The sequence below is a fragment of the Manis pentadactyla genome, chromosome 3, assembly GCF_030020395.1.
Source record: "Manis pentadactyla isolate mManPen7 chromosome 3, mManPen7.hap1, whole genome shotgun sequence".
Taxonomy (NCBI): domain Eukaryota; kingdom Metazoa; phylum Chordata; class Mammalia; order Pholidota; family Manidae; genus Manis; species Manis pentadactyla.
Window position 1 is genome coordinate 159954796 of NC_080021.1, and position 24496 is coordinate 159979291.

The 24496-nt window shown below is 35.5% G+C and overlaps 1 protein-coding gene across 9 annotated transcripts in view; it reads right to left on the reverse strand.

The window, feature by feature from the left end:
- Positions 1-24496, reverse strand: part of ERMP1 (endoplasmic reticulum metallopeptidase 1) — a 113101-nt gene that overhangs the window by 40687 nt on the left and 47918 nt on the right. For 4 of the 9 annotated variants that reach the window (XR_005023396.2, XR_005023394.2, XR_005023397.2 and 1 more), the window contains exons 14-15: positions 5779-5942; positions 5524-5658 (exon numbers count right to left, since the gene is read on the reverse strand). Coding sequence is in view for 4 of the 9 variants with exons in the window: in XM_057498642.1 (XP_057354625.1) it covers positions 5524-5658; positions 5779-5942 (299 nt within the window). In the remaining 5 variants the exon portion in view is untranslated. Of the gene's footprint in view, positions 1-737; positions 3238-3708; positions 5659-5778; positions 5943-24496 lie in introns of those variants that run through there. The other 5 variants (XR_005023398.2, XR_005023399.2, XM_057498643.1 and 2 more) reach the window with 3 other exon arrangements.

Below are 24496 nucleotides of genomic sequence, written 5' to 3' on the forward strand. Positions count from 1 at the left end.
CTTGTTTGGTTCACATATCAACTGTTTAAGCCATAATTTTAGCCAATGAATTTAAGTATTCAGTATGACTATTTTGAAGTTTAAATTACTTGCTGATACCAAAACAAGAAGTCATTTGGAGGTAGAGTCCATCTTTGCTTGTAAAGTTGCTGCTATGTCTGTAATGTACATTTTTTGGGTTTTTTTTACTTGGTAAAGGGTAATAAAACCATTACCTGAACTTTGTTTATTCATCGTCTCAGGTTAACAGCAAGAAGTATATGTACTAAAAACCAAAGAAATTATTTTCATTAGATAATTCTGCCTCTTAGAATTTTCCTTATGAAATAGCTGGAAACCCATACAGATTTAAAATTTATATGCAGAATTATTTAGAATAGGGGCATCAAGAGTTGGCAGCATCCTAGCTGCCGGAGAAGAGAAGCCTGGAAGAGACAATCCATGTTAATGACTTGGAAAATATTCAAAATATAAAAATTATGTCCTATTTGATTTTCATCAACAAAACTGTGTGTGTCACTATAGAGGAGACTTAACCATCAAAATAGGTGGAATTAAAAATGATTTTGATGGAAGCAACCTAAGTGTCCATCAGTAGATGAATGGATAAAGAAGATGTGGTCCATATACACAATGGAATATTATTCAGCAAAAAAAATAAAGTCCTGCCATTTGCAACAACATGGATAGATCTAAACGTTATGCTCAGTGAAATAAATAAGCCAGAGAAAGACAAATATCATATGATTTCACTTATTTATGGAATGTAAAAGCAAAACAGAAGGAACAAAACAGACTCATTGACACTGAAAAGTGACTGGTGGTTACCAAGGAGGATGAAAGGGCAACAAAATTTAAAAAAAATTTTTTTTCCTTTTTCCTATTGACATAAATTTGTTTTTGCTCCCTGGGGAACTGCCTATTCTGGATACTTCATATAAGTAGAATCACATAGTACAGCACAACTGTTTCTGTCTCGCTTTGCCTTAGCATGAAATCTTCAAGGTTCAGCTTCATATTATCAGTACTTGATTCCCTTATAAGGCTGAATGATATTCTGAAATGTTATGGATATATACATTTGTTTATCCACTTATCAGTTGAGGAACATCTGGGTGATTTCCACTTTTTGAATGTCATGAATAATGCTACCATGAACAGTCACATTAAAGCTTCTGTCTTAAGTTCTCTAAGAATGTCAGTGCTAGATCATAATGATTAATTTTTTGAGGAAATGCCTAATAACTATTCCAGAGTGCCTGTGCTGTGCCGTTTCTTTTACATTTCTGCTAGCAGTGGAGACAGCTTCCAGTATCTGCCATCAATACTTGTTATTGGCTATTTTGGATTATAGCCATATGAGGCAGTTATGAAGTGGTATCTCATGTTTAGATTTGCATTTCCCTATAGCTAATGTCTTTTCATATGATTAGCCATTTGTGTGTCTTTGGAGAAAAATGCCTATTTACATCCTTTGCCCATTTCACAATTGGATCGTCTTTTTGTTGGTTTGCAGAAGTCCTTTATATATTCTGGATATTAGACCTTAATCAGATAAATGACTTGCAAATACTTTATCATTCTAAAGGCTTATCTTTACACTTTCATGATTCTGTCCTTTGAAGCATGAAAGTATTTCATTTGGGTGAAATACAATCTTTTCATTGGCTGCTTGTGCTTTTGGATCTAAGAAACTTGTCTAATCAAAGTTATGAAGATTTATGTCCATGTTAAGATACGCTTTTATCTCCTATGTTAAGGCCCTTGGACCATTTTGATTTAATTTTTGTATATAATGAAGTTGTAGGGTCTTTGTTTTTTTGTATGTGGGTAGTCAGTTGTCCCTGCACATTTTTTTTCCCCATTGAATTTTGAAAATCCATTGACCATAAATGTGTAGGTCTATTTCTGGACTGTTAATTGTATTACACTGATCTATATGCCTGTTCTTAATTCCAGTACCACACTATGTTGATTACTGTTGTTACTTTACAGGCAGTTTTAAAAGTGTGAGTCATTTGCTTTTTTAAGACTGTTTTGATGCTATTCTGGGTCCCTTGAGTTTCCCTATGAATTTTAGGTATCAGCTTGTCATTTTCTGTGTGTGCGCGCACACACACACAAGGAAGCGGGATTTTGAATGGGTTATGTTCATTCAACCTGTAGATCAATTGGGAGAGTATTTTCATCTTAATATGAAGCCTTCCAAATCTATTAACACCAGATGTCTTTTTGTTTATGTGCATAATCTTGTACTATTATTAAGCTTCTTCCTAAGTATTTTTCTTAATGCTATGGCAAATAGACTATCTAGAAATGTAACTGTTGTATATTGATATTAAGTCCTACACTACTGCTCTACTCATTTGTTATTAACAGGGTTTTTTAAATGGATTCCTTAGGATTCTCTCATGTGGAGGATCATGTCATCTGCACCTAGAGGTGATTTTCTCTGCCTTTCTAGTCTGGATGTTTCTTGCCAAACTGCTCCAGCTAGAGCTTCTAATAATAGTGTTAAATACTATACTCTATTGGAGTGAACCATGGACATTCTTGTTGTCTTTCTGATCTTAGAAGCCTTCTGTGTTACATAGATGAGCTTTGTCAAGTGGAGACAGTTCCCTTCTGTTGAGTGCTTTTATCATGAAAAAGTGTCAGCCTTTGTCAAAAAATTTTTTGGCTTCATATGGTCATTAATCAACATGGTGTATTACATTGATTTTTCAGATGTTTAACCAATGTTGCATTCCTGGGATAGATCCCACTTTGTCACTGCAAGGGCCAAACTTAGAAAAGAACGTTATAGTCTTAGAAATCAAGTAAGACAGTAGCATCAAGTAGTATAAAAACACATTCAGGGGCATAAATTTGGCTTTGGCTCTTAAGGCAAAAGTGTATTAGGAATAGAAGTTGTTCAGCTGCTTTACCTTTGTACTGAACTGTTTGAAGGGAATTCACTCAGAAAGCAAAACAGCTTGCACAGAGGTCATGCAATGCTCAGCTGCATGCTCTGAGAGTGGCAGTGCCCTTCTGTGGAGATCAGAATGAGCAGTGGTCACTCTGGCTCAAAGAATTTTTTCTTCCTGTCCTCCTATTCCCCAGTGAAAGAACATCCTTCTTCACTAGCACTTCGGTGACCTCCAGTGAAGAAGATTAAGACTACTAAATACAGTGAAGCTCAATATTTACCAAGTAGGTCATGAATTTCTGTGAAGTTTAGATGCACAGTTTCATTAGCTGATAGAAAGGATTTCCATGTTAAGTTTTGATCACATGACCTATTAAAACAGCACTTATACCCCCATGAGTCATCTTAGGTCTTTTAAAAGTAGTTTTTTTAGAGGGTTTAAAAGGTTCTGTAGACTTGAAATAACCCCTCAAATAAGGGTATGAAAGAGAACATACAATGTGTTTTTTTTGTTGTTGAAGATACTAACTAGTATGTTAAAAGGTTTTTCAGTAACATTGTTAAGGCAACAATTAAGTCAGCAAAACAAGAAAAGATATGGACAGACATCTTCATCCTTCCTACAGCTTCCTGAGGTAGTGGCCTGGCTTATGGCCCCCCTCAGTGGTAACATTTTAGGAATTCTATCAAGCTCTGCAAATACTTGATGCAACATTCTTAGGTCCAACACAATGTAAGTCTCTTGAAAATCATTTTCCCCAAATGGTGAAGTACTGTTAAATTCTATAGGAAATAATGCATTAATTAGAAATGAATTTATTCAAATGATGAATTACTAGAGTTCTTTAATCCCAGAGGATACTGATCTGACACTTTGTGTGTTAACAGAACCATAAATACTGCAATTAATTAACCATTTCTGGCATTAAAACAAGCCCCCAAGATGATTAAGTGTGCCAAGACTAGTGTTTATCTTTGTCACTGACCTTGCATGGTATCAGCTTTCGAATGTGAAAACCATGATTTGCCTATAAATTTCTAGTACTCTAACCACAGCAACAGAAATTACTATTTCTCCACAACTGTGATTCCATACAAGGTATACACACCGCAAACTTTATATATTGCCTGACATATTCAGAAATGATCTCACTTCACAGGTAAATGTGGCAGGGGCCAGGCACTTGAAACTAGTACTATATTGTTTCTATAAAGGCTGACAACCACTCCAGTGTCCATGAACGTGACAGCCAGCATGTTGTTACTCAGCTTCGGCTGCAGCCCTGCTGTCTGGGAGCCCAGGCATTGCTTAAATGAGTTAAAATAAGAGGAGCATGATTGAGAAAGCACACTGTACACTTTACACAAGCAGCTTCAAGAAGAATTTCCTCCTGTGATGCACATTTTGTGACTTCTCTTTAAAATCTTTTTCTAGCCTATGCTTGCTAAACTCAAAATTTGTCTGACCTAATAGAAAAAAGCAGAATTCAGCATTGATTTCACCAAACCCTTCCACTCCTGTGATACACCTCCCAAATTACACAGCCATCCATCTTCCTTAAAATGAAAAGCACCTTTAAGTCCTAGAGCTGCCATGCAGGATCTGAACACCAGCAGCCACAGGTATAGATAGAGGTCTCATTCCAGTACAAGCCACACTCTCAAGTCCAAGCTCTGCTGGACAGTAAGTTTCTAAGAAACTAAATCTGTTCAACTAGTTGGAAAACAGACAAAAATAGGACCCAGTGCATCAAAATTACATCCTAATGGATTAACCTTGGAAAACAGAAGACTCCTATAAAACCAACAGAATAAATATTTGGAAATGCCCAGCCACTCACAACCATCCCTCACCCCACTCTGTTCCCACTCCAGAATACCCACCAGAGCAATTCTGTGTTCTGAGGAAGGAAGTTATGGTTGTATACTTAAATAATATTCTGAACTAAGAGCCTGTCAAAACCCATAGGGAATAAATAGGTTTTGGCCAAATGCTCCTCTTCTCAAACTGTTAAGGTGGAGAGAGGAACAGACATGTTGCAGACATTGAGAACAACCTCAGAAAAGCATCACAACAGTGGACCTCAAGAACCATTGACCTGGGCTTCACAACAGATGAAAACCCCACTCTCGAGGCTCCCTGAGGCAGCACAAACTCAGGCCTCAAGGAATCATTACTTCAGTGAATGGTGTTTTACCTGTCAGCCACTGACACAATAAATGGGCTTTAATTGGAAAATGTCATTTTTCTCATTCACAACAGTCTTAACAGTACCTTCCACGTTTTTCATGAGTCTAAGGTGACAACTATTGAAGTGGCTTGGCTTTTGTCCTTAAGGTCATGTAAAATGGTATATGTGTGTAGTGGCAATACCCACATGTGCTTAAGTGCTAGAAAACTGGCATTTTCAAGTGTCAACAAGGCCATGCATCACTACCCCATAGCAAAAACATTACAGTGCTTGGCCTTGATGAGTATTAGCCCACAAAACTACTTGAACATATGCTCATTAGAATTCATTGACTTACATTACAAGCATCCATGTAACTGAGGGAGAAACTATGTCACATGGAGTATCCCTGTATTAAAACACAAAGAGATTGTAGGTGCACACCCAGGCAGAGGGAAATGTCCAATCTGGGAACTTCTCTTTCAGGGCATCCAGCTGGGAGGATCTCTTGTCTTCCCCAGAAAAATAGTGGGCAGCAATGGCCACGGTGACCATTCTTTCAGGTTGTTCTTCCAACACCTGGCAGAGAATATTAGTTAGCTCTCTAGCTCTACAAAGGCAGAATACTAATCCCAAGGTTCTTGCTAAATACTAATTGGAGAGCTAATCAATGATATCAGTAGTGCTGGGAAATCCTACCTGTACTTCTATCCAGAACTGCCATGCAGAGGCCTGGAGTCCATGAGAGTAAAATACAAAGTAGTCCCCTCCTTTACTTGTGACAGGGGTGCCGTTGCCAAAAGACCACTGAGAAAGTATTGACCCTTTGTGGGTTCGAACATAGAATGACATATGGCTTGGTCCTGTAGGATAAAAGAAAGAACAGTTAAAATATAGCAACAAGAAAAGTAACTGACCTGAAATAAGCCAGGTGGAGAAAGACAAGTACCAAATGATTTCACTCATCTGTGGAGTATAAGAACAAAGCAAAAACTGAAAGAAAAAAACAGCAGCAGACTCACAGAATCCAAGAGTGGACTAACAGTTACCAAAGGGAAAGAGACTGGGGAGGAAGGGTAAGAAGGGAGGGAGAAAGAGGAAAGGGGGCATTATGATTAGCACACATAATGTGGTGGTGGGGCACGGGGAAGGCAGTATAGCACAGAGAAGACAAGTAGTGACTCTATAGCATCTTACTATGCTGATGGACAGTGAGTGTAATGGGGTGTGTGTGGGGGGACTCGATAATGGGGGGAGTCTCGTAACCACAATGTTCTCATGTGAAACCTGAGTATAGGATTATCAATGATACCTTAATAAAAATAAAAATAAAAGCAACTGACCCACCACCAAACCATGCTATGAGGTTCATGCCTTATGTCACTTTAAAGACAATCACCACAAACTTAAGGGACATTTGACACTATATATCAACAAGGATAAGTAATGAGAAAAAGGCACCAAATTCACAATGTGAAAACCTATGTTTAAGTCTTGGCCCTGCCATTTAAACATACAAAAACGTAGTACTTGTGAGCCCGTCTTCAGAAATCTAGAGAAAAAAACTTCATATGACCAAGAGATAACTGAAAAACTCCATAAGACCTAGAAAATGAGGGTTTTAGTATATCCAAATATTACTAAGACAAACAGTCAGATGAGGGTGGAAACTCATGCACAATTGTTGTAGGTAACAAATTTTGAGAGGGAAAGAAAACAAACTTGTATCGGCTAATAAGGAGAGTTAAAGAATGCCATTTAAAACAGTTTAAACAATAGGTTATCAAAACAAAAATATAAACCTTAAATGCCCAAAAAGTTATTTAAAGAGCAAAGACATAATTATAAAATATTCTGACAAGTTGAGACCAAATGTTATGAGTCATAAAAAATAAATTTTAATTGACCTAATTCAGAACTAAAAGAAAAATTCTCCACTTGGCTTACAAAATCAGATCTTCAAGAAACATACTTCAGAAAGGATAAAAATAAAGGTATGAACAAAGATGTCTGAGGCAAGTGAACACAATTTTTTTAAAAAATCTCTGATATTAGAAAAACAAACTGTAAGACAAAAAGCATTAAAACAACTTTTTAAAACTAAATTCATAATGATACAAATATTATGAATCTAGTGTTCCATAAAAGAGCAACCACTTTATGAAGTAAAACTATAGGGAGATATAACATGATTATATATACACGTAGAAACTAAGAGACTAATATTCTACTCTCAGTACAAGACATATCAATTGAACAAAAAATGATACAAAAGACCTTTATAAAACATTTACATAAAAAGGGTCAGTTGAAGTAGATAATATGTAAAACTTTACATACTAATAATACAGAACACACTGAGTTGGGCATGAAAGAAAGTATTGGATCAAACAGTTAATACCAGTTCTATAAGATTACCAGTAACACTTTGATCATAATCCAATAAAATTTGAAACCAACAAACTAAAATGGTCTATCTGGAAATGAAAAGGTCATCTTCAAAGACTCTGGGTGAGAAAGGAAAAAACTGGAGCAGTTTCTTAAAATATAAATTCTATGTATCAGAAACAAGTACATGCAGAACAGTGATAAGAGGAAAATACATAGCAATAAAAATTTTTCAGTAAAATAAAAATGACAAGTAAAAAGAACAACAAAAGTAACAGAAAAAAGCAGAAATCAAATTGAGAACAGAATACAGCAGACCAATCAATCAAAAATGTTATTTTCTTCATCTGGCTTTGAAAATCAGCAAGGCCTAACTCTAGAAGAAGCTGAGGGCTGTAGGAAACTTAAACTCTGATCTTAAAGGGTCTCCACAGACTCATTCACTCCCAGACCCAGCACAGTGTCAACAGTCCCAACCAACAGTGTGCCAACAGCAGTTGTGTACCAGTCACAACAGCAGGATGGCATGCAGCCTGTGCAGGGGACACCCCTGGAACAATCAATTATGGTGGGAGGGAGGCGTTGTGCTTCTAGACCCCACAGGACATGCTCTACATAAGGCCACCAAGATCGGGTGACATGGCTGTCCTACTGACTACATAATACAGAGAAACAAGAGTCAGACAAAATGAGACAGAAGAATATTTTTCCAAACAAAAGATAAAACCTCAGGAAAAAAACAGATGAGCAGTATACCCAATAGAGAGTTCAACAAAACTGTCGTCATAGATGCACACTGAACTTGGGAGAAGTGGTTGATCTCAGTTGAGAACTTCAACAGATAGAAAATCTAAAAAAAAAAGAACCAATCAGAGCTGAAAAATATACAAGGAGGAATCAACAGCAGATGAGAGGATGCAAAAGAATGGATAAGTGATCTGGAAGACAAGGTAGGGGAAAACAAGCTTATCAGCAAAGAGAAAAATAATTTTTAAATATGTGAACAAGTTAAGGGACCTTTAGGACATTAAGTATAATATGCATATTACAAGAGTACTAGAAGGAGAAACAAAGGGGCAGAAAATTTATTTGAAGAAATAATAGCTAAAAACTTTATGAACCTGCAGAAGGAAACACACAGATCCAGGAAGCAAAAGTACCCCAAGCAAAATAAACCCAACAAAGTCCATACAAATATACATAATAGTTAAAATACCAAAAATTAAATAGCAAGAGAATCTTAAAAGCAGCAAGAAAAAAAGCAAACAGTTAAATATAAAGGAAAACCCCATGACGCTATCATCTGAAAAAAAAAAAAAAAAACTACAACCAAGAATACTGTACCCAGCAAGATTATCTTCCAGAATTGAAAGAAAGTCTCCCAAATGAATGTCAAGGAGTCCACCACTAAATGAGCCGTACAAAAAATGTTGAAGGGACTACTTTAAGCAAGAAAAGACCTTAAGAAGCAGTTAGAAAATTAAAAGAAAAGCTTTGGTAAAGACAAATATATAAGGTAATAATCAGTCACTTAAAAAACTAGTGTAATGGTTCAAGACAAAAGTAAAATCAATTCTATCTACAATAATTACAAGACACAAAATAAGACGTGGAATATGTCAAATAAAATGAGGAGGTAAAAAATGTAGTACTCTTATTAAATGTTAGAAATTAAGTGACCATCAACTTAAAATAGACTGTACATACATAAGGTGTTACCTATGAATTTCATAATAACCACAAACCAAAACCTTTAATAGCCAAAAAAAAAAAGGAACCCCCCAAGCATAACAATAAAGTCATCAAATCACAAGGGAAGAGAGCAAGAAAGGAACTAAAAAACCACCTGAAAACAATCAACAAACTGGTTATCAGTACATACCTATCAATAATTACTTTAAATGCAAATGGACTAAATGCTCCAGTCAAAAGACACAGGGTGGATTAAAGGGTAAAAATAAGACCCATCTATATGCTTTAGGTTAAGACTCAATTCAGACCTAAAGACATACAGACTGAAAGTGAAGGGATGGAATATTCCATACAAATGGAATCAAAACAAAAGCTGAGGCAACAATACTTACATCAAATAAAATAGACTTCAAAAGACTAGCAAGAGAGAAAGGCATTACACAATGATGAAGGGATCAATCCAACAAGATGATAAAACAATTACGAGTATGTACCCACAATAGGAACATCTAAATATATAAAATAAATATCAACAGCTATAAAGGAGTTGACAGTAATATACTAATAGGAAAGGACCTTAACACCCCACTCACAGAGTAGATAGATCATCCAGACAGAAACTCAATAAGCAAATAGCTTTGAATGACACTTTAGACCAGAAGCACTTAACAGGTATTACATCCAAAAACAGATTACACATTCCTTTCAGGAGAACATGGAAAATCCTCAGAACAGATCAAAAAACAAGTCTCAATAAATTTAAGATATAAATTGTATCAAGCATCTTTTTTGACCACAGTGGTATTAAATTAGAAATTAATTACAAGAAAAGAAACTGGAAAACAAAAACAGGTAGAAGCCAACCAATGGATAAATACAGAAGACATCAAAAAATACTGGAGACAAACAAGATGGAAACAGAATGTTCCAAAATCTTCAGAACACAACAAAAGCAGGTCTAAGAGGGAACTTTACAGCAATAGAGTCCCTACCAAAATAAAAAGCTCAATCTAAACTTACACCTAAAGGAACTAGAAAAAGAACAAAAACAAAACCCTAAGTAAGTGGAAGGAAATAATAAAGACTAGAGCAAAATAAATACAACAGAGATTTAAAAGACTATAGTAGAAAGATGGAGGAATAGGAAGACAAGACAGAAACCTCCTCCTGAAACCACCACATAGAAGAGGAAAATACAGCAAATTCAACATGTCCTGAAAACGACCTGAAGACTGCAGAACAGGTGGCGGATACCTCCCCAGCCTTTCCTTGGCCTAAAAGGTCAGTAACTCTCGGGACCTCCAGATGCTCCATCCCCACTGCTGGCAGTACAGCCCCAAGGCTCCTCCCTGCACCTGCTTCCGACAGACAACCTGCTTGACCCAGCAGCAGTATCTGACTTTGCTGCCTGGCAGGCAGAGGGAGTCTCTCCCAGCTTGCCTGGCTCCATTTCAGCCCTACCAGAGGTGCCTGGAGGAGCCAGCCCCAAGAGCCCCTTCCTTTCTGCAGGTGTCCAAACCCGGTGCTGTGTATCCAACTGGGGCACATTGGTCTGCCCACCCCATTAACCCTGCAGCCCTACCATAACCCTGCAGGCCAGGAAGAGGGCAGCCCCACCCACACCAAACAAAGATTCCTGAGCTGATCACAAAGGCAGCAGCTCAAGCAAACTGCGCACCCAGACTCAGACCACTACAGAAGCCAGACAGGAAGGCACCCCACCCATGAGACACCAACAACCGGGGACCCACAAAACAGAACCAGACACTGGAGAATAAAGAATCTTGAGCTTCTGGGCACCATAGCACACCTTCTTCATAAAGCTATTACTCTTTAGACCAGAAAGCATAACAGAGTTATCTAATACAAAGGAAGAAACAATCCCTGACAAAGTGAGCAGGCAGAGGAACTGAATCCAAACAAAACTACAAGACAGAACCCCAGGAAAGAGGGCTAAATGAAACAGAGATCACCAATCTTGATAAAGATTTAAAACTAAAAGTCATAAACATGCTCACAGATTTACAGAAAAGTATTCAAAATCTGAGGGAGAACTTCAACCTGAAACCTGAAAAAAAGAGCCACTCAGAGCTGAAGAATACAGTAACAGAAGTGAAACATACAATGGAGGGATTTAAAAGTAGATTAGGTCATCTAAAGGAGAAGATAAATGAAATAGAAATTAGAGAACAGGAAAACAAGCTGAGGATAAGAGAAAAAAAGGATCTCTATGAATGAAAGAATGATAAGAGGGCTATGTGACCATCCAGATGAAACAATATTTGCATAATAGGGGTACCAGAAGGAGAAGAGAAAAACAAAGAGATGAAAAGTCTCTTCAAGGAAATAATTGTTGAAAACTTCCCCAGTCTGGGGAAGGAAACAGACACTCACATCATGGAAGCATAGAGATCCCCAAACAGGATCTTTGCCATTTTAATCATTGATCTTTGCCATTTTAATTATTATATATCTTGGTGTTGTCTTTCTGCCCCAGAAAGACAACACCAAGATATATAATAATTAAAATGGTAAAGATCAATGATAAGGAGTGTTGAAAGCAGCCAGAGAAAAAAGATTAGTTATAAAGGAAATCCCATCAGGCTATCAGAAGACTTCTCAACAGGAACTCTTCAGGCCAGAAGGGAGTGACATGACATATTTAATGTACTGAAACAGAAGGACCTCCTGCCAAGAATGCCCAATCCAGCAAGATTATTTAAATTTGAAGCAGGGATTAACAATTTCCAGATAAATGAAAGGTGAAAGAATTCACCTCCACTAAGACAGTCTTACGTGATATGTTAAAGGAATTGCTATAGATGGAAATGACCCTAAGACTAAATAGCCTTCACCAGTGCAAATAAACCCATAGTAAAGGTAATAGACCAACTAATTACCAAGCAGGTACAAAATTAAAACAAAAGAGGCAAAATTAGTTATACGCAAAATTGGTCAAGGGATACAGTAACAGTGCAGATTATGAGATCTAATATGAAAAATGTGGAGGAGGAAGAATAAGTAAACAAAAAGTACCTTTAGATTGTGTTTGAAATAGAGTAATCAGCAGTTTAGGATAGATTATATAGTAAAGAAGCTATCCTTGAGCCTTCAGTAACCCAAAACTAAACACTACAATACACACAAAAATAAATTTTAGAAAGAGAAATCCAATTACAACACTAAAGAAAACCATCAATAACAAGAGAAGAATATAAGAGAGGAAGAAAGGAAAAGAGGAGATACAAAAAAACAGAAAACAACTAATGGCAATAAGTACATATCTACCAATAATCACCTTAAACATAAATGGACTGAATGCACCAATCGAAAGACACAGAGTGGCAGAATAGATATGGAAAAAAGACCCATCCATATGCTGCCTACAAGAGATACCTCAAACCCAAAAACATACACAGATAAAAGTGAAGGGAAGGAAAAGATATTACATGTAATAGGGAGAAAAAAGCAGAATTAGCAATAGTTACACCAGACAAAATTGATTTCAAACAAAATGTAACAAGACAAAGAAGGACATTACATGATGATAAAGGGATCAGTCCAACAAGAAGATACAACCATTTTAAATATCTATGCACCCAACATAGGAGCAACTAAATATGTAAAATATACTAAAAGAACTAAAGGAGGATATAGATTGCAACACATTCATTTTAGGAGACTTAATACACCACTCAGATCAACAGAAAATAAACAAGCAAAGAGAGGCACTAACAATACATTAGATCAAAAGGACTTAGCAGATATCTACAGAACACTCCATCCAAAAGCAGCAGGATACACATTTTTCTCAAGTGTACATGGAACGTTCTTGAGAATAGACAACATAGTAGGCCTCAAGAAGAGCCTCAATAAATTCAAGACTGAAATGGTATCAAGCAGCTTCTCCAGACCACAAAGGTATAAAACTAGAAATAAGTTACATAAATTAAACAAAAATATCTACAAACACATGGAGGCAAAACAACATACTTCTAAATAAAACAGAATCAGGCAATACATGGAGACAAATGAAAACAAAAACACAACAGCCCAAAATCTGTAGGACACAGCAAAGACAGTTCTAAGAGGAAAGTACGCAGCAATACAGGCTTCTCTCAAGAAACAAGAACAATCACAAATAGTCTACACAAAGAAACTAGAAAAAGAACAAATGAAACCCCAAGTCACTAGGAGGACAGATGTAATAAAGATCAGAAAAGAAATAAAACAATAGAAAAAAATCAATGAAACCAGGAAGTGGTTCTTGGACAAAGTAAACAAATAAATAAACCCCTAGCCAGACTTATCAAGAAAAAAAGTATGTACACACATAAACAGAATCATAAATGAAGAAGGAATAATCACAACAGATACCACAGAAATACAAAGTACTATTGTATGCTAACAATTGTATGCTAATAAATTGGGCAACTCAGAAGAAATGAACAACTTACTAGAAAAAGACAACCTTCCAAATGACTCAGGAAGAAACAGAAAATCTGAACAGACAAATTACCAGCAATAAAATCAAACTGGTAATCAAAAAACTCCCCAAAAACAAACTCCAGGTCCAGATGGCTTCAGAACTGAATTCTACCAAACATAAAGAAGAGCTAGTACCCATCCTTCCTAAAGCATTCCAAAAAACAGAAGAGGGAATACTTCCAAACTCATTCTATGAGTTTCACTATGAGTTAGAGCAACACTCTAATACCAAAACCAGAAAAAGACAACACAAAAAAGGAACTTTATAGACCAATATCCCTGATGAACATAGATGCAAAAATCCTCTACAAAATACTAATAAACTGAATCCAAAAATACATCAGAAAGATTATCCATCATGACCAAGTAGGATTTATTCCAGGGAGGCAAGGATGGTACAATATTCTCAAATTCATGAATGTCATCCACCACATTAACAAAAAGGACAAAAATCACATGATGATCTCAATAGACGCTGAAAGAGCATTTGACAAAACTGAATGGCAATTCATGATAAAAGCTCTCAACAAAGAGGGTCTAGAGGGTACGTACCTCAACATAATAAAGGCCATATATGACAAACACACAGCCAACATCATACTTAGCAGTGAAAAGCTGAAAGCTTTCCCTCTGAGATTGGGAACAGAACAAGGATGCTCACTCTCCCCACTTTTATTCAATAAAATACTGGAGATCCTAGCCACAGCAATCAGACAACACAAAGAAATAAAGGGCATCCAGACTGATAAGGAAGAAATTAAATTCTATTTGCAGATGACATGATATTATACATAGAAAACCCTAAAGAATATACCAAAAAACTAATAGAATAACTGAATTCAGCAAAGTTGCAGGATACAATATTAATACACAGAAGAAGTCTGTTGCATTCCCATATATCTATACTAACAATGAACTAGCAGAAAGATAAATCAGGAAAACAACTCCATTTACAATTGCAACAAAAAGAATAAAATACCTAGGGATAAACCTAACCAAGGAGGCAAAAGACCTTTACTCTGAGAACTACAAGAAATTCATGAGAGAAATTAAAGATGACACCAAAAAATAGAAATTTATCCCATGCCCATGGATAGGAAGAAATATTGTCAAAATGGCCATCCTGCCCAAAGCAATCTACGGATTCAATGCAATCCCATCAAAACACCAACAGCATTCTTCAATGAACTAGAACAAATAGTTCTAAAATTCATATGGAAAAACAAAAGACCCCAAACAGCCAAAGCAGTCCTGAGAAAAAAGAACAAAGCTGGGGGATTATGTTCCCTGACTTCAAGCTGTATGACAATGCTACAGTAATCAAAAGAATTTGTCTCTGGCACAAGAACAGACCCATAGATCAATGGAACATAGTAGAGAGCCCATATATAAACCCATGCATCTATGGTCAATTAATATATGATGAGCAATGAATATACAATGGGAAAAGACAGCCTCTTCTACAACTGGTGTTGGCAAAACTGGACAGCTACATGTAAGAGAACAAAACTAGATTATTGTCTAACTCTACACACAAAAGTCACCTTGAAATGGATCAAAGACCTGAATGTAAGCCATGAAACCATAAAACTCTTAGAAGAAAACATAGACAAAAATCTCTTGAATATAAATATGAGCAGCTTTTTCCTGAACACATCTCCTCAGGCAAAGGAAAAAAATTTTAAAATGAACAAGTTAGACATCAAAGTAAAAAAGCTCCTTTACAGCAAAGGACACCATCAGCAGAACAAAAAGGCATCCTACAGTGTGGGAGAATATATTTGTAAATAACTTATCTGTTAAGGGGTTAAATTCAAAATATATAAAGAACCCATACGCCTCAACACACAAAAAACAAATAACCTGATCAAAGAATGGGTGGAGGACCTGAACAGACACTTCTCCAAAGAAGAAATTCAAATGGCCAATGGGTACATGAAAAGATGCTCCACGTCACTGATCAGGGTAATGCAAATTAAAACCACAATGAAATATTACCTCACACCAGTTAGAATGGCCATTATCCAAAAAACAAATAACTAATCCTGGCAAGGGTGCAGAGAAATAGGAACCCTCTACACTGTTGGGACTGCAAATTGGTGCAACTGCTGTGGAAAGCAGTATGGAGGTTCCTCAAAAAACCAAAAATAGAAATACCATTTTACCCAGTTAATTCCACTCTTAGGAATTTACCTGAAGAAAACAAAATCCCTAACTAGAAAAGATATGTGTACCCTATGTTTACTGCCACACTGTTTGCAATATATGGAAGCAATGTAAGTGGTCCATCAGTAGATGAATGGATAAAGATATGGTACATATACACAATGGAATATTATTCAGTCATATAAAGAAAAGAAATCCTGCCATTTGCAACAACATGGATGGATATCTAGAGAGTATTATGCTCAGTGAAATAAGCCAGGTGGAGAAAGACAAATACCATATGATTTAACTTACATTTGGAATATAAAAACAGGAAAACAGAAGGAACAAAACAGCAGCAGACTCATAGATACTGAGAAGTGACTAGTGGTTACGAAGGGGGAGGGGAGTGGGTGGTGGCTGGGGGGAGGGAGACTATTTAACCACTGTGAAGTACATTTGATTAACATACAAATTTTAAAAAATTTTTTTCAGACTATAGAAAACATCAGCAAAACTAGGAGCTGGTTCTTTGAAAAGATAAAACTGATAACTCTTTAGCTAGACTCACCAAGAAAAAAAAAAAAAGGGTTTAAGTAAAATCGGAAGTGAAAGAGAAGTTGCAATCAGAGTAATACAAGGGATTATAAGACACCACTAACAAAAATTATATACCAACAAATTGATAACATAGACAAAATGGATAAAATTCCTAGAAACATTCAATCTCCCAAGACTAAACCAGGAAGAAACAGAAAATCTGAATAGACTAATTACTAGTGACAAAATTGAATCAGTAATCAAAAACTCCCAACAAATAAAAGTCCAGTACAAGATGGCTCCACAGGTGAATTCTACCAAACATATGAAGTTAATACTCTTCCTTCTCAAACTATTCCAGAAAATTGAACAAGGAACACTGTCAAATTCATTCTATAAAGAAAGCATTACGCTGATACCGAAATGAGACAAGACTACAAAAAAAAATTAAAAACCAATGTTGCCGATAAAATGCAAAAATCCTCAACAGAATGCTAGTAACCTGAATTTAAAAATACATTAAAAGGGTCATCATTGTGGGATTTATACCAGGGATGCAAACATGGGTCAATATCTGCAAGTCAATCAACATGATACATACACCACATTAACAAAATGAAGGATAAGAATAATTATCATCTCAATGGATACAGAAAAGCATTTGTCAAATTCAACATCATTCATGATAAATACTCAGCAAAGATGGTACACAGGGAACATACATTCCTCATCATAATAAAGCCCATGTATAAAGACCCATAGCTAACATCCTATTAAATGTGAAAACCTTTTCCTCAAGATCAGGAACAAGACAAGGATGTCCACTGCCACCATTTTTATTCAACACAGAACTGGAAGTCCAAACCACAGCAATAAGGTAAGAAAAAGAAAAGCACCCAAACTGGTAAGGAAGAGGTAAAATTATTACTATCTGCAGATGACATATTATATATTGAAAACCCTAAAGACTCCACCAAAAAACTGTTAAAACTAATAAATAAATCCGGTGAAGTTGCAGAATACCAGAACAATATATGGAAATCTTTTTTGCATTTCTATACTCTAACAACAAGCTAGCAGAAAGAGAAGTTAAGAAATCCCATTTACAATTGCATCAAAAAGAATAAAATCTATAGGAAAAATTTTAACCAAGGAGTTAAAAGAAACTGAAAGACACTGATGAAAGAAACTGAAGACCACACACAAATAAGTGTAAAATATACCATGCTTATGATTTGGAAAAATTTATTCTTAAGATGTCCATGCTAGCCAAAGCAATCTACAGATTCAATGACATCCCTATCAAAATACCTTGGCATTTATCTCAGAACTAGAAGAAATAATCCTTAAATTCATATGGAGCTCCAAAAGACCCCAAACAGCCAAAGCAATCTTAAGAACAAAGCTGGAGACATCACACTACCAGACTGCAAGCTATACCAAAAAGCTGCAGTAATCAAAACACTATGGTACTGATACAGAAACTGAGACATAGATCAATGGAATAGAGAGTGTAGAGAGAAATCCATGCTTATATGTTCAACTAATCTATTACAAAGGAGGCAAGAATATAAAACAGGGAAAAGACAGTTCTTCAATAAATGGTGATGGAAAAATCAGCTACATGCAAAATAATTAAACTGGAATACTATTACACCATACACAAAAATAAACTCTATCAGACCTAAATGTAAGACTTGGAACCATAAAACTCCTAAAAGAAAACATAGGCAGTCATCTCTTGGAAACTGATCTTAGTAATATTTTTCTGTATTTGTCCCCTCAAACAAGGGAAGCAAATAAAAAAATTAACTATTGCAACTACATCAAATGAGAAAGCTTTTGCACAGTGAAAGAACTCTTCCAAAAAAACAAAAGGCAACCTATTGAATGGGAGAAGATATTTGCAAATCATACACCCAGTAAGTGGTTAATATCCAAAATAGATATTTTTTAAAAACCTCATACAGCTCAACACCAAATAAACAAGTAATTAAATTTAAAAATGGGCATAGGACCTGAAAAGACATTTTTCCAAGGAAGACAGATGACCAAAACACACATGAAAAGATATTCAACATCACTAATCACTGCAAGTGCAAATCCAAACCACAGTGAGATATCACCTCACACCAGTCAGAACAGCTAGTATCCAAAAGACAAGAATGTAAACTGGTACAGCCACTACGGAAAACAGCATGGAGAGTCCTCAAAAAATTAAAAATAGGAATACCATTCAAGCTAGATTTACCCTAAGAAAATAAAAATTCAAAAAGATATAGGCACCCCTATGTTTATTGTAGCATTACTTACAATAGCCAAGATAGAGAAGCAACCTATGTGTCCATTAACAGATGAAGAAAATGCAGTAAATATACAATAGAGTATTAGCCTTAAAAAAGGAAACCTTGCCATTCAAGATAATAGAAATAGACCTTGAGGGTATTATGCTAAGTGAAGTAAGTCAGAAAAAGACAAATACCATATGATTTCACTGTGTAGAATCTAAAAAGAAATAATTTAAAAAATAGACTCATAAATACAGAGGACAATCTGATGGTTTATGAGTTGGGGAGATGAGCCAAATAGATGAAGGAGATAAGAAAGTACAAACTTCCAATTATAAAATAAATAAATCATGGGATGAAAAATACAGCATAGGGAATATAGTTAATTAAAATTTTTAAGAAGGGGCAGAGGGGAAAGGGAGTGGAGAACACAGAAGTATGCCGAAAGAATGAGAAAAATAAACAGGAAATTTTAAAAATCACATGTAGTTCTTTGCAGATCTGTATAATAAAATTTAAAACTCAAGTGAAATGGATAGGAAATACAGATTACTAAAACTGAACACAGATACAAAGCTTAAACAGACCAATTTCCCTAAGTTAAACTATACCACAAAAAAACACACTAGGCTCAGATAGCTGCAGAGAGGAATTTAAGCCAACTTTTCAATCAGATAGTTCTAATGCCCTATATAACCTTTTCCTAATCATTGAAAATTAAGGAAAATTACCATGTTTATGATGCATATTTATTTTCATACATTTATAATGTGTAACACTGATGCCTAAATCTGATAAAGACAAAAAAAAAATACCAACATCATTCGTGTACTGCTGCAAACTTTCTGATGTTAACAAAATCCCACACTGCATTAAGAAAATGATAGGCTATGACCTAGTGGAATGCACTATATTTAAAAAGTCCAAGGAAGAAAAATCCTATTATCTTTAGGGATGCTGAAAAAGCCTTCACAAAATTAAAACCCATTCCTTACACAAACTTTCAAGGAAAGACAACTGATGAATCCTTGCTTAATAAGATGAAAAACTATGTATTTTAGTCCTAAGGCTAGTCTTACATAATGGTAAAATACTAGAGACGTCTGTACTAGTATCAAGAACAAGGCAAAGGTGCACACTCACCTCCACAACTGTTCCACCCCATGACAGAAGTCTAGTCACTTAGACAAATCAATTAGAGGCATAAGAATTGATAAAGAAGAAACAAACTATATTTGCATATGATATTCAGTAGTCAACAAGCTATACCTAAGGTCTTTTTTTGTATGGCTGTAAGGCTAAGAATGGTTTTATACATTTTTAAAGAGTGATTAACAGAAGAACTGAGAACAACAGAGAAATGGCAAAACCTAAAAGACTGGTCCTTTCAAATTTGACAATTTCTGGTATACTTGAAGAACCCCAGGGTCAATGATTAACTCAAAAAAAATTCAGTGATGAAGCAAGACATCAGATTGACAAACAGAAGTCAAATGCCTTCATACACAAAAAATACAACCACTTAAAGGACACAATGATAGAGAAAACCCCAATTATAATAGTAACAAACCCTAACTGAGGAAAATTTTATACCTCTCCTGAAAGCCACAAAAGTACATTTCAACAAACGAAGACAAAGCTTCTATAACTAAAAGTGTGGTAACTTTTAATTATACAGACCCATACACAGTCACATTTTTAAAAATTTCTTGACATTTTTCATTACAAAAGCATAGGGGAGTACATGTGCAACTTGCCTTCTAGGAACTTGAAAATTACTTGAATTCTCCAAATTGTGCATAAAGGACAGAGAAATATTTGGATTTTTCTGTGCTTTTTACAAGCTGGTGTTTCAAATAAAGTCAGAAATAATTACTGGCCTAAACAAGAAAACCAGCTGACGTAAAATAAGTTAATTTCCTATTGAGTTTTAAAAACCTGGAGAACAGAAGTATTCACGTTCAAAAGTGTCAACTAAGGCACTTGATTCCCATAAGTGCTCCATTCCACTGGTCAACTACCAAATTTTATCATTCCACTATTGCCATCTTACGTCCTCCAGCTTTCCTCACTATAGGTTTTCAAGACCCTTCTGTGTTAAAGTGAATGATAATGAAAACCTTCTGATAATGATAATGAAAAGCTTCTGATAATAAAAATATTTCCTATGTCTTACCAGTTGTCCTCCTCCTTTCTCAAGCAGCACCTCTATCTCCTTACTAAGTGAGAAATACCCAGTCTGCTTTAAAAAGAACACAACTGCCAAATTTGACAATTCCACACATTTCTTTAGTGCCTATTATGTGCCAGCAATTACACTGGGCATCAAGAATAGAGAACTGAAAATCCGTACATGTCTGCCTTCCATGAATTCTAATGGAAAATACAGATATCAACTAAATAATCATGATACACGGTGGTCAGTGCTACAACCAAGTACAAATGGAGGAAATAGTAGGATGGCAATTACTCAGTTTGTTGGAGAGGAACATCAGATTAGTCTTCACATTTGCCAAGAAGAGAAGGGAAGAGTTTGGGTGGGAGGTGGAGCAAGAGAGTATCACTTTTTACCAGGAGTGAGAGTATAAAATGGGGACAAATGAGCAGTTGGATGTAGCTAAGAAATGCATCAAGGGAACAATGCACTGAAAATTAGCTTAAAAAATATAGATAGGCCAGACTGCCAAAGACCAAACATGCTCTGCTGAAGAATTTGAGCTTATTCTGCAGGCAACAGGAAATCCCTAAAAGTTCTTTAAGTAGAGAATGACATGATCAAATCTGTTTTTGAAAGAATATTAAAGAGAGACTTAGAAGCCAAACACCAACTGAGAAGTTCTAAGAACTGTTAGTTTTAAACATGGGGAAGTGTACCAAGAAAGTAAAGTCATACTATCTAGTAATGCCAAGCTGTTACGGATCTGACAGTGAACCACTATCTGACACCAAAAACTTTTCAATAAAGCTCCTTAAAATCATTACCAGCCTCCATTTTAAATACCTTAAGCTCTCAAGTTGCTGGTCATTATAATAAATTGGAGGGAGAAAAAAAGCCCACGTACAAAACTTATTTAAAAGTTTAAGAAGTCAAAGAGGGGAAAAAACTGTCCTATGACTGACTTGTTGCTTCAAAGCTCAAATTTATAGAATCCCAGGGAGGAATTAGTAATACTAGTAGGAAGTATTTACACTACTTAGGAAGTATAACAGTGTTGTCTGAAGGTAAACATTGCAAGCTCTGAAACAACCATTAAAAATAATTTTTACAAGTAGAAATGATAAGCTATCAGTTTCATGATTATAAATCATGTATCAATTATATCAAGTATAACTGATATGCACCTAACAAGAGCATCAAAACAGATGAGGCAAAAACTGGTAGAACTGAAGAGAAATAGACAAATTCATTATTATAGTTGGAAACTTCAACAATCTTCTATATGTGATTCAGTTCAATTATATCCTCACTGATTTTGTCTGCTGGATCTATCTACCAATTGCTGATAGATCAGCAATAATCTAAAGATAGATCCAGCAGACAGAAAATCAGTGACGATATACTTGAACTGAACAACACCATCAAAAAACTGACATTCACAGAATCTTCATCCAACAACAGCAGAAATACACACCCTTTTCAAACTTACATGGAAATTTCACTGAGAGAGACCACATTCTGCACTGGAAAATGCAGCATAACAAATTTAGAATAAAAATCACACAAAGTATGCTTGCAGACCACGATGAAATTAAAACTGTAAATCAGTATTGAAAAAAAGCTGGAAAATCCCAAAGTATTTGAAGATTACAGAGCACACTTCTAAGTTACTAAGTTAGAAATTAACTTCTAAGTTACAGGGGGAGGTCTTGCTTGCTTCTGCTGGAGCAGAACTTCTAAGTTACATCTAAGTAACAAATGAGTCTAAAAAATCTCAAAAGATATTTAAAATAAGCTGAATTAAATTAAAATGAAAATACACTTAAAATTTCTGGAATGCAGCAGAAGTAGTGCTTCGAGAGAATGATACAACATTGGACACATATAGAAAAGATGACCTAAATTTTAACAATCTAAGCTTCCACTTTAGTAAAATAGCAAAAGAGCATATTAAATTCAAAGTAGGCAGAAGAGAGTAAATAATTTAAATTAGGAAAGAAATCAATGAAAATGAAACACGAACTCAACAGAGAAAAATCAATGAAATAAAAAAATTGTTCTTTGAAAAGATCAATAAAATCCATATGCCTCTAGCCAGGCTAAGAAAAAAGAGAGGACACAAATTACTAATCTCATAAATGAAAGAGAGGACATCACTACAGATCCTTTGGACAGTAAGGAGGTAATTTAAAATATTGGGAACAACTCTTTGCCCACAAGTATGATAACCCAGATAAAACGGACCAATTCCTTCAAAGACCATAATCTGCCAAAACTACACAAGAAATAGATAATCTGAACAGTTCTACATTCATCAAAGAAACTGAATAACTAATGACCTCCTAAAACAGAAAGAACCAGGTCCAAATGAGTTCACTGGGTGAATTCTACCAAACATTTAAAGAAGGAATTATAGCAATTCTCTACAATCTCTTCAGAAAGAAACAGATTTCCTAACTAATTCCTAACTAATCAAGACAGTGCAATAATGACAACAGAACAGAGAAATAGGTAAGTAGAACAGAATAGAAAGCCCAGAAATAGACCCATAAGAATATAGTTAACTGATTTTTGACAAAGAAACAAAGGCAATTCAATGGAGACAGGACAGTCCTCAGTAAAGGTACTGGAACAAATGGAAATCCACATGCAAAAAGAGTGAATCTAGACACAGACCTTACATTTTGAGTTAATTTTTGTGGAAGATGTATCACAGACCTAAATGTAAAGTGCAAGCTAAAAAGTTTCTAGCTGGTAACACTGGAGAAAATCTAGAGATGTTGGATTTGGCAATGATTTTTTTAGACACAACACTAAAAACATAATCTATGAAAGAACAACTGATTAAGTTGGACCTCATTAAATTTAAAAGTTTATGCTCTGCAAAAAAAAAACTATTAAGAGAATGAAAGGAAAAGCTAGACCGGGAGAAAATATTTGCAAAACACTTACTTGATAAAGAAGTTATATCCATTTATACAAAGAACTCTTAAACCTCAACAATAAGACAAGCAATCCAATTAACAGACAAAAAATTTCAAGACTCCTCTCCAAAGAAGATACATGCAAAAGGAATATAAACATACGAAAAGATTCCCAACATCATATGTCATAAGGAAACTGTAAATTAAAACAATGAGATACCTTCACATAACTATCAAAATGGCTAAACTCTGAAACACTAAGCACCAAATGCTGGTGAGAACGTAGTTACAGGAACTTCTTCATTGTTGATGGGAATGCAAAATGGTACAATCATTTTGGAAGACAGTTGGAAGTTTCTTACAAAAGCAAATACAGGTTTACCATACAATATTACAATACAGCAATTGCACTCCTATGTATTTATCCAAATGAGTTGAAAACTTGTATCTAGACAAAACCCTGCCCCAATGTTTAGAGTAGCTGTATTCATAATTGCTAAAAACTGGAAGAAACCAGGAAGTTGTTCAGCAGGTGAACAGATAAACTGGTGCGTTCAGGTTATTCAGCAATAAAAAGAAGTGAGCTTCAAGCTACTGAAAGACACAAAGTCACCTTGAACACAAAATGCTAAATGAAAGAAGCCAATCTGAAAAGGCTACAAACTGTATTATTCCAGCTATATTATATTCTGGAAAAGGTAAAACATAACATATATAGTAAAAAGACCGGTGGCTGCCAGGGGGAGTGGGGAGGAGAGAGGAATGAGGAAGTGGAGTATGGGTTAAAATGTAAT